The sequence below is a fragment of the Lactuca serriola genome, chromosome 4, assembly GCF_051521515.1.
Source record: "Lactuca serriola cultivar US96UC23 chromosome 4, Lser_US96UC23_V15, whole genome shotgun sequence".
Taxonomy (NCBI): domain Eukaryota; kingdom Viridiplantae; phylum Streptophyta; class Magnoliopsida; order Asterales; family Asteraceae; genus Lactuca; species Lactuca serriola.
Genome location: NC_136411.1, coordinates 397,339,732 through 397,351,478, shown reverse-complemented (window position 1 = coordinate 397,351,478; position 11,747 = coordinate 397,339,732). Strand labels below are relative to the sequence as shown.

At 38.5% G+C, this 11,747-nt stretch overlaps 1 protein-coding gene and 1 non-coding gene across 2 annotated transcripts; one reads left to right on the top strand and one right to left on the bottom strand.

The window, feature by feature from the left end:
* Nucleotides 1-7,798: 7,798 nt before the first annotated feature.
* On the top strand, nucleotides 7,799-9,866 carry LOC145100840 (protein NUCLEAR FUSION DEFECTIVE 4-like). The gene is made up of 2 exons (XM_079037961.1): nucleotides 7,799-8,159; nucleotides 8,320-9,866. The coding sequence occupies exons 1-2, from the start codon at nucleotides 7,824-7,826 to the stop codon at nucleotides 9,745-9,747; spliced, it is 1,764 nt and encodes a 587-aa protein (XP_078894087.1). The 5' UTR covers nucleotides 7,799-7,823; the 3' UTR covers nucleotides 9,748-9,866.
* A 182-nt stretch (nucleotides 9,867-10,048) lies between these two features.
* TRNAL-AAG (transfer RNA leucine (anticodon AAG)) lies at nucleotides 10,049-10,129 on the bottom strand. The gene has a single exon. It is a non-coding gene; the product is annotated as a tRNA-Leu (tRNA).
* Between the last annotated feature and the right edge of the window lie 1,618 nt (nucleotides 10,130-11,747).

Genomic DNA, 11,747 nt, shown 5'->3' with positions numbered 1-11,747 from the left:
GGCGAGTTGATATGATAACTCGGCAAGTTGGTTAGGGTTTTTTCCCTGGTTTTTGAATACTGAAGGAACTCGATGACTTGCTAGATGCACTCGATGAGTTGGGTCAACATGGACTGTTGACCTTGACTGTTGACTTTGGCTTTGACCATGTTTGACCAAGTTTGAATTTGAGGATGTTTTTGGTATTTTGGGATTTTGACAAAGTTAGTCACATGGTGGTTGTAGGCAGTTGAGTTGGAGTTGCGAGTTGGAACTTACGTTATCAGTTCAACATCTCTTGAGAGGTGAGTCTTCTCACCATACCAATGGGTCCAAGGCACCAAGGCTGACCCATTACAGGATATATGGATTGTTAGTTGATTATTTGATATGTTGGTATGAAATTTGTATGGAAGTCCCCTTGGGTTCCTGTGGTAGTGGATTAAGACCATGAGGAGGTTCCTATGGCATTTGGTATAAGTCCTTGTAGGGTTTCCATGGCTTCCTAGTATGCTTAAATGTTTAGATCGTATGTTATTTCTATGGTTAGTAAAGACCGTGTGGAGGTTCCTACGGCAGGTAGCCAAGACCACGTGGGGGTTCCATTGGCGGCTAGCAGAGACCATGTGGGGTTTCCCATGGCAGATAGTTAAGACCACGTGGGATTTCCAGTGCACTTGGTATAAGACCATGGAAGGTTTCCATGGCATCCTTATATGTTTGTATGCATTGCTTATGTATTATGTGTAGCTTATAGAGCTATTATGGATTATGTGATTATATGGATTGTGTGGGTATGCTCTGGGGAACTCACTAAGCATTAGCTTATAGTTTGTTGTTTGTTTTAGGTACTTCAAAGCCTAAGGGAAAGGGACCGACTTGATGGCGCAACGTGCACTCTCTCCGACGATTTTATTTTGGGGCACTCTGATATATTGAATAAAATATTTGATGTTATGAATTTTGAAAATACTTGTTATTAAGATTTCACATTTATGGGAATGTTTTGGTTATCTAAAAATGAAATTTTTATTTGAAAATTTTGGGATGTTACCGTATGGTTATTAGAGGGTAAAAAGGATTGGGAATCCTTCGTTTCTCATGTATGGTGAAGACTTAGACGAACCTAAGTGAGGGAGAATCGTGTAGGTATTCAGGATCAGAAGCAGTCATGGAACTAGGGTGAGTTCCGCATTCCCCAGGGTGAAGGGCGGCCAAGTGGTTGTTTGGATTGAGGATTGCGGGAGTTGGAAGTTTGGGAAACTTTCCAACATTGGGTTCGCATTTTCTTGGTGTCAGCTAGTAGGCTTCGGTAGGGGGAACCTAGGGTGGGGTTCCAGTCATGATTCGAGTTTGGTTTGGGAGTTTGGTTATGTGTGTGCTTGAATCCGGGCGGCGTTTGGATTGTTAGATTAGCGGTAAGGCTTTGGATTACGGTTACGGTTATGGATAGTGGAAGTGTTGTAAGACTGTAGGGTAGCCTATAGCATTCACTAGTTAGCAGTTAGTTGAAGTGTTGTAAGACTACGGGGTGACCCATAGCATTCACTAGTTAGCAGATAGTGTAGGCGTTTTGTAAAACTGTGTGGTGGCCCGTAGCATTCATTGGTCCTTGTGTAGTGGTGAGGATGTGGAAAATTATGATTTGCTCGTGATTTTCTTCGGATTGTTTAGGCCAGGATGGGTTAGTTCGCCAGGCTAAGGGAGGGCCATATCATATTTAGAATCAGAATATGGTAGGTCGTGTGAGATCGGGTATAAGGAAGACTACAGTTGGTCCTGTAGCGTTTTGCTTAGCATCGGGTTAGTGTCGAGATGGTTTGAGTAGTTATTGCATGTAAGGCTTTCGGTCAGAATGTCGCGAGGGGCGACTGTATGGAAATCTTCTGGCTTAGCAACCGGGCTGGAACTCGATATTTCAAATGATTGGCTAACGAATTGGGACCAGGGAGGTCTTAGTGGATTTTGGAAAGCAGCCAGAAGGCAGCCTGCTATTTTGGGCAGTTTTAATGTTTCGGGCAGTTTTAACGTTCCGGGCAGTTTCAATGTTTTAGGAGGTTTTTATGTTTCGGGAAGTGTTAGCGATTTGGGTTTTCGTCTGTATGAGAAGTTTCTGGGTGTTTGGGTGATACTAAGTCACTCACAGTGGGATTAATTAATCTCAGAGTAATTGATTTGACCCTGTTGCGCAGCTCTTGTTTGAGTTTAACCGTTGCAGGGGTGAATCCTCTACTCGAATGATTATCTGACCCTTCGATTGAGTATAAGTGTTTTGTAACTGTATATGGTCAGTGATTTTGTTTTCCCCTTTGTAGCATTTTGTTGGTATGAAACTCTATGGGGTTGGCTTGGTGGCGGTTCGGTCTGAAAGGTCTGACAGGGAGTCAGGCCATTGAGATTGTAGGTTTTAGAATTCAGGGGAGATAGGACTGGGTTTTACTCCAAATATTGAGGATTTGTTCTTCACCGGGATTGAAGCATTATCCTAATGATGGATTTAGTAGATCGGGATAGGCCGTTGTATGAACAGAGTTGGAAGGGTTATGATTGGTTTTCTATTCGTTAAGAGAGGGCTTGGGTTGTTTTAGCACGAGCGATTTATCAGGAAATCAGGTCATTGTAAATTTCGGATCTCAAAAGGTTTGGGTTTTATTTTTGGGATAAAAGTTTCGGGTTGGGTTTCAATTACATTGGGAAGGTTATTTTTATGCGCATAATTTCCGATCATGATCATTAGGTTGATTGTTTTGATATGAGTGTTAATAAGGAGCAATTTCGAGGACGAAATCTAACTTAAGTGGGGGAGAGTTGTAACTTCTGAAATCTAGAAGGTCAATTATGGAAATAAAAACCTTATTTCTGAAGGCCAACTCGTCGAGTTTGGGGGAGGAAACTCAACATGTTGGAAGTATTGGCCGCGCGTATTTTTGAAGACCAACTGGACAAGTTAGACGTGGTTTAGGAAACCCTAATTTCGGGGTTTTGTGCCCTATTTAAACAACTTAAACCCCACATGTTGGCCTCATTTCCAGCCACCATTGTCCTAAACCCTAACCTGGAAACTCTATGGCATTTTTGAGTGTTGTAAGCCATTTTGAGTGCTTTAGTGGTGTGTTTGAAGCCATTGGAAGGAAGGGAAGCTTGGTGAGAGTTGGTGATACAAGAAGGAGCTGCTAGATATTGAATCCTTGCTTCGATTTTGACACTTTTCTAGTAAAAGGTCTCAATCTTGCTTTGTGAATTCATAGATCTCCTTCTTAGGCTACTTTTTCATGTTTTGGTCCAAATGGAGTGGTTGTTGGGAGTTGGACGTCCCATTTGGACAAACCCTTTCAGATCTATGGTTCTATGGAGCTCTTGTGGCATAAAGGTGACAACTTTATGGTCTTAAGGGCTCCATGAATCCATTATGCCCTTATTATGGTCTCTATTAAGCTTTTAAGTTCCCTCTAGCCTTGCATGTGAGTAAAGTTGAAGACTTTACGTGACCTTTTGGTCTTTAAGGCCCAGATCTGTGTTCATGGGTTCTATCTGGAAGATATGATGGTTTTTTTTATTAAGACATAAGCCTTTTAGGATTAGGATTTGAGCTTTATGCCTTTGGGGTGGTTCTTAATGGGTAAAGTTGGAAACTTTACCCTTCTAGACGTATTATCAGTCTAGATCTGGAAGATAGGGCTTCGGTTTGAAGAATAGTGGCTTAATGCATTAAGTAGGTTGGCTAATCGAAGTACTCGACGAGCTCTTAAGGGAACTCGGCGAGTTGGGTTGGGTTAGTCCAGATTTTGTTGAAAAGGGAGGAACTCAACGAGTAAAAGGGAAACTTGGCGAATTGGATCGAAATATTGTGATTTTCTGCTTAATGGAAACTCGACGAGTTATCAGATAACTCAACGAGTTGAGTCAACTCGGGGGGTTGACGTTGACTTTTGACTAATGTTTTTGACCAAGTTTGTCCCAAGAGGTGTTTGTGGTAACCTTAATTGTATTCGAGGGAAATATGGGCTTAGGATAAGACCCATATGGGATTGGGCCCAATTTGGAAAATTAGGTCATTAGTGGACTTTTACAGATCTTATAGTTTTAGGCCTTGTTGATTTTGAGCTTGGGCCTTGGTTGTGAGGCTTGATGGGCCAGGGGTAAAATGGTCATTTTACCCCAAGTTTGGAATATGGATCATGGTTTGGATTTCAGTTGCTAATTGGATGTTGTTTGGGTATTCATAGTTTGGGAAGTCGTCAGGTTAACAACTAAGGTTTTGTGCAGTGAGCTTTAGCATTCGAGGTGAGTCTCCTCACTGTTTGTATGGGTCGAAGGCACTAATGCCATCCCATTAGGTTTTTGTATTATAGGAAGATCCGGGGATTAGCCATTGGCATTATGCATGAAAGACCAGGAGGTGGCTCCTGACACACTGTATGAAAGACAAGAGTTTGAACTCTGGCGATTATTAGTCAAGTAGTTGTAGACTGTATGCTATTTGTCTTTGTGATGCTTACATGGAAAACCCGGAGGTGGCTCCTGGCACTTGTAGGTAAGACCTATGGTTGTGGCCTCCGGCTTGGCAAGAAAGACCACGAGGTGGCTCGTGGCATAATGGCAAGACTGTGCGCAGCACATAACACCTTTATTGATTATGATATACGAATGGTATGCATGGCTCGTGGTTATGTATGACATGTATGGATCGTTTTATATGTATGGTATGTGGCTCTAGGGAGCTCACTAAGCTTTGTGCTTACGGTTTTCAGTTTTTGTTTCAGGTACTCCAGTTTTCAATTGAAAGAGCTCGGGATTTTCGCAACGCATACACCCGTGTTTTCCGCAATACGTGATCTTTGGGATTAAACTCTGATATTTTTTTAATTGAAATATTTTTCAATGTCTTAAACAAAGTTACAATAGTGTTTTGGTTATAATAAGAATGAAAATTTTACCTTGGATTTTTGGGTCGTTACATGTACAGTTATCTCTAAAACTCACCGCATAATGAAATATAATATTATAAACATATCATTTAGACCTACATCAATGTGTCTGATTTATGTAGAATATATAAAATCGTGAAAAGATTTGCATCTAGATGAACTTTATAGGTAGCTCAAAAGTATTCTGATTATAGATGTTGAGTTATTATTAAAACTCAAATTAGCATAAATGTTCTAATATTCTGAATAATTGTTCAAATAACATTCTAAAAATGTTTGATGCTTCATATTTAAAATGTTTGTTCCTAAATATTAATGAACACTGTATACTAATGAAATCAAGTTATTTGATGCAAATCGTAATACTACAGATACCAACAAGAAAAACCGCGAAGGGCCAATGTATCTTTTCATGATCTTCCAAAATCAAAAAATAAAATAAATAAATTGATAATAAAGATAAAAAGAAGAAGACTATCATTCTTGAGAGCTCAAACGAGAATAGCTCACCCACTATTTTTTTCTCAAAAGAACAAATAAAAAACAAAGGTACAACATTGAACATATTTTATATATATATTTTTTGTATTCCTCATGGCATTCTCATATTAAATGTGAATACCTAGTTAACCTTGGCTAAACCTCATGTAGAGAATTCAACTAATTTTTTTTACCGATAATAACAATATATAAGCTAACACGTGTCATCATTTTTGCAAAGATTCAACGAAGTGCTAGTGCCCTATATATAAGGCGCTTGCCTCTCTTGTTTGAACTACTTGATAATTAGACTTTCGCGAAGATGCCTGGTATAGATACCTTCTTACTACATTCTCAGACGGACTTTTTTTCTAATTGTTTTGAATTCACTTGACAGAGATGCTAGGGCAAGCTCACTTGGAGTGATAGACCTTGTTTTCCCGCTTTAACTAGGAATAAATAGGCATGGCATCTATTGAACCTGGAGACTGAACTAGGTATGATTAACTTTCCCCTACTGCGACTACAGCTACAACGACATTTTCTATTGGATAAACTGCAGCTACTGCCGAAGAAACTTTTGTACCTTATTGTGAGAGTTTTGATGATTTGGCTGAGGTGAGCTAATGAATTCCTAGTTGAAACTTCACTTGACACAGTCTTCGTTCACATAGTAGAAGAGGTAGAGGGATTGCTTCTTGACTGAAAGTCTTATATCCGAACGACTAGGTTGAGCTTGAAAGCTTAAGGTGAACCATAGTTAAGGGAATCTATCTTTACTTACTTCCCGGCAAAGAAAAAAAGAAAGAGGTTCCCTATCTGCAGGTGCTTCACCCGATGACTTAAGGCGTCTTGGCCCAAGCCTTATCCTATTTATTTGGCATTCAACTTCAAAGCTAAGTGGTAAAGGCACAGAATCTGATATCCGATAAACTAGGCCACTTCTCTTACGATCACTGATGACTCAACCGCGAAGAATGAAAAAGTTGGGCACTCGACCGCGTTGTGTCTCTCTCTTGTTGCGGATGACTATACTTCCACTGCCAGACAAAACTAGTAATAAAGATATGGAATCCGCTTTTCCCATGTCAGTCAAACATATGTTCCTACCCAAGAGCAATTAACCGGACAAGGACCATGAAATAAGGTCAGCTCAATAGTTCTCATGTTATCTAATTTTAATTACGTAGGACCCATAGGGCATTCACTCAATGATCCGTTAATATTAATATAAACCTCAATCAAACAATCTGTCATATATTCTAAAACAAGACTATTCTAGTCTATCACATCATCGCTGCTAACAGAACATAGGCATGCTACAACACGTTGGACATATAATGCCACATATAATATAATGAAAAATCTCATGACTCAAGCAACAAAAACTCAACAGCAGTCCCTAGTCCCTACAAACGGAACACCTAACACAAACTACCTAATACCAATCCAAGACCAATCATTAATCAAATACTCAAATTCATCAAAATCTGACCAAAGTCAAGATGGTTAAAAAAATCATCAGTCAAAGGTCAAAATCAACGGGTCAACGGTCTACGCCCCACAAACACCAAATGCGGACAGTAGAGGACAATATAGACGAGAGTTTGTTAAAAGGAAAGTGATTCGTAGACAACAATTTTTATCCATACACAACAATTCATGTTTTATGGAGTTGTACAATACAATACTTTAATGCACAAATTGTTGTGTACGGAAAAAAATTGTTATGTACGAATCAATTCCCTTATTAAAATAATGAGTTTTGAAATTAATTAAGTAACAGTTTTTAAAATGCTTAACACTTTAATATACAACCATGGAGTATTGAGTTTTAAACTTCTAATGAATTTCAAAACCGCCAAGTTTCGAATTTATGGGTCAATTTGTCCGTTTGTTAAAATAATGATCAACTTGCTGCATGTTACTAGTAAAGTGGTAATTTAATAATTTTCGTGATTATCCCACATTTCCACTATTAGTTATTACAAAACATTAATATACATAAATTTGTAAATATCTATAATCGGATATGGAAATTTTCATGGATATCTATGAAATTGAATGGTTTGAATGAGTTTTTAAGTTTACACAATATCTAACAAAAGTAATTTGATTAGTTAACTATTTAAAGCGTTAACATATAAACGAAAATCGCAATATTATCATGTTATGTGAAGCTTGATAGTTTAATACACAATAGATTTGGAACTCACGGAATTTGGATTTCCAAATATCGTCGGCTATATTATCGCTCCACCAGATTCTACGCTCAGCCCCCATTAAACCAAAAATCCCAAAAATCCTACTCCGTATGAAAAAGAGACGGTGATCACAGGCAAAAACAAAACCATATGCTTCAATTCATATACCTCTAAATACATCTTTCAAATCCAAACAGATGAACCAATCTTTCGTTTTTTCAAATCATCCATAATGGCTAAGGTTAAGGAATTCATGGTTATGTTCTTCAATAACCGATGGCTTGTATTTGTGGTGGCAATGTGGGTACAATCATGCGCCGGCATCGGATACTTGTTCGGAAGTTTATCCCCGGTGATTAAGAGCTCCTTAAACTACAATCAAAGGCAGATCGCAAGGTTGGGTGTTGCTAAAGATCTTGGGGATAGTGTTGGGTTTTTGGCCGGAACTCTGTCGGAGATATTGCCCTTATGGGCTGCCCTTCTTGTTGGCGCCATTAAGAACTTCATTGGTTATGGTTGGGTCTGGCTCATCGCCACCCACAGAGTACCAACGTTACCGTTATGGGTTGTAAGTATCGGTTTTTTTTAATTTTTACCCCAAAAAAAAAAAAAAAAAAAAAAAATTGGAATCGTTTAAAACCATGCACATTGCTAATTTGCTATGCATTTTGGCTCGATTGATATATGCTACTCTTGAAAATGATGTTTAATGATATGCATGCATGCAGATGTGCATTCTCATATTTGTCGGAACCAATGGCGAGACCTACTTCAACACAGTGGCACTAGTGGCATGCGTTCAAAACTTCCCGAGAAGCCGTGGACCAGTCGTCGGAATACTAAAGGGATTTGCAGGGTTGGGTGGTGCAATTTTGACTCAGATATACGCATCCATCAATTGGCCTGATCGCGCCTCACTCATATTCATGGTTGCAGTTGGACCATCCATGGTGGTTATATCTCTTATGTTTATCGTCCGCCCAGTCGGAGGCCACAAACAACTCCGATCACTGGATGGATCAAGTTTCTCGTTTATTTATTGCGTATGCCTCATTTTAGCTGCGTATCTCATGGGGGTTATGCTTGTGGAGGATTTATTAGATCTGAACCAGACCATAGTTCGAATTTTCACTCTGGTTTTGTTCTTGCTGGTAATCGCACCAATCATGATCCCAATACAAATGACGCTTTCCCGTGACCCGCTCGACCCAAAAGAAGAATCTCTTCTAGCCTCACCAAGAACCAGTAATGAACCTGCAAAACCCGAATCCGAACCAGATCCTAACGATTTTATATTTAGCGAACTGGAAGACGAAAAGCCTCAAGAGGTCGACCTGCTTCCTGCTTCAGAGAGACAAAAAAGACTTGCTCAACTACAAGCAAAGTTAGCCCAAGCAGCCGCAAGAGGAGCTGTTAGGGTGAAGAGAAGAAGAGGACCACATAGAGGGGAAGACTTCACCCTGACACAGGCTCTGGTGAAAGCAGATTTCTGGCTAATCTTCTGGTCGCTGTTACTAGGGTCTGGTTCTGGGTTGACCGTGATTGATAATTTAGGTCAGATGAGTCAGTCTTTGGGGTACGAGAAACCACACATATTTGTTTCCATGATCAGCATCTGGAACTTTTTAGGTCGTGTTGGTGGGGGGTATTTCTCAGAGATCGTGGTGAGGGAGTATGCTTATCCACGACCTGTAGCAATGGCGGTTGCACAGGCGGTGATGGCGATTGGTCATTTATTCTTTGCCATGGGTTGGCCCGGTGCAATGTACATTGGTACATTGTTAATCGGTGTAGGCTATGGCGCCCATTGGGCTGTTGTCCCCGCCGCTACATCTGAGCTTTTTGGGTTGAAAAAGTTTGGTGCTTTATACAATTTTATGACACTAGCCAACCCTGCGGGTTCACTAGTCTTCTCCGGTGTCCTTGCCAGTTCTATATATGACAAGGAAGCAGAGAAGCAAGCTCAACACAGGAATCAACGTTTTGATAAGCTTTTTGTTGGGGATGAGCCTTTGAAGTGCGAGGGGTCCGTATGCTTTTGTACGACTTATATTATCATGTCTGCATTGTGTGTCATAGCAGTTGTTTTAAGTATGATACTGGTGCGTCGAACTAAGGTTGTCTACCAGCATTTATATGGGAAAACCCGAGGTTGAAGCATCCCCATGGCTGCCTTTGTTTCAAAAACATCAAAACGTCATTACAAAATTAGTTATTGGGGTTTAGTTTGTTCTTTGTTGTATTATTTTCATTAAATTTTGTTCTACACCATCTTTCATGCTAAAAATCTTTAAGAAAATAACATTTAAAATATATGTGTTGTTTTAGCTGAACATGTGTGCAGAAATGATGTGGTGCTTTGCATTTGAAAGCGGTCAATAAGTTGGACGCACATGAAAAAGTAACAAGGCTTTCATTAGGATTAGCAATTTGCTTTTGAAGTTTAAAAAACGAAATTGTCGAGAGTGGGATTTGAACCCACGCCCTTTCGGACCAGAACCTTAATCTGGCGCCTTAGACCAACTCGGCCATCTCGACTTTGTTTTATAATTTCGAGATGTATAATATTCTAAGTTAAATGCTTCCGACTTATCAAGTTAGCTTTGTTTTATAGGGAAAAAAAGGCTAAATGGTGAAAGGAATTAAGGAAACCATATACATATCACTGCCACGTTGTGAAATAGAAAGAGAATAAATCAAAGGATAAAATATATTTTTATTACGCTAATTACGTATGTGAATCTACAAATGGTCATAGATATTAAATAATAGTATCATAATATGCCATTTCCCATTTCCCACAAAGTCACAAACAGACTCAGGTGCTGTTTTTTTTTAAGCAGCAGTTTGCGGACCATATCTGCAGTCTGCAGTAAGAAGACTGTTTGTTTTTAACGTCTGCAGCTGTTGAAATAAATTAATTTTTCAAACTTAATTTCATGTCATAAAGATTAAAATTGCGTTTTCAGCAAAAAGAGAAAGAAAAAAAAAACGTGTGGTATTTTTTTTTTTTTTTGGTTAAAATGAGGTCTGAAGACCTTTGAAGACAGTGGCTCATGTCTGCGCCAGGAAGACCTCGCGCAGACGTTTTTTGGTCGGCGCACTTCCAAAAAACAAACACTCTGCGATGGCATATGTCTGCGCGTTGTCTGCGCGGCGCAGACAAAAGTGGTTGTACAGTTCTTCACAAAAAAAACAAACAGCCCCTCAGACTCAGCCAAACAAATGTATCCTCCTATATATTTATTATTATATGGCTAATCATACGTCATAAAATTAACCTACAAACGAAATAACAACGCGAGCAACCATAAGATGCCTTGGGTTAAATGGAATAGTCACATGTTCTCACATTTGTCTCTCATGTAAGTGTTAACTTATATTTGTTAGATTGATAATGACTGAAAATAATAATATATTTTTCGATTTGTATATGTTTTCTAAAAATTAAGTATTTGGAAATTTTAAAATTTAAAATTTTGAAATTTTAAAAATTTTAGTATAATATTTTAAATTTTGAAAGCTTAAAATTTTAAAAATTTAAAATTTTGATGTAATATTTGAAAATTATTTTTTTTTGAATTTTTTAAATATTTCTCGCCTATGACCGCCAAGGGCGACAAGGACCACCAAGCCTGAGTTTGACCGCTTTTGACCAATTTCCGTCAAACACCCTAATCGTAATAGATTCAAGGTCGTCAAACGATTAATCGGCCGCCAAGGCCGACTTCTGCAACATTGCTTTTAAGTCGTTTTTTTAGGCTTACATGAAGTAGTTGGTCGTAAGGACTACATGTGTACAATTAAAAAAGTTAAAGGGTAAATATCGACAAAAAAAAACTCAATGACTAAATATATAAAAATCGAAAAATATATTACCTTTTAAAGTCATTATCCATTTGTCATATTAGGCTAATTTTCTTGTCACCAACGGAATAGTGTCGTACTTCAATTTTTTATTCTTTAAAACAAATTTAATTTAGCTTGAAAACTTACAATTTCATTAATTGAATATTATTTTTTCTTTTTTACTTTTATATTTTCTCTCTTTGAGTTAGGATTGAAATTGGGTTTTTAAACGATTTCATTAAAATATTGAATTGAGTTAGGAATGAAGTTGAGTTTTTAGAACGAGTTCCTTAAAATGTTGAACGTT

Coding starts and splice junctions, on each gene's coding strand:
- LOC145100840 (XM_079037961.1), top strand. CDS start 7,824: ATGGCTAAGGTTAAGGAATTCATGGTTATGTTCTTCAATAACCGATGG. Junction 8,160..8,319: donor CAACGTTACCGTTATGGGTT/GTAAGTATCGGT, acceptor GCATGCATGCAG/ATGTGCATTCTCATATTTGT.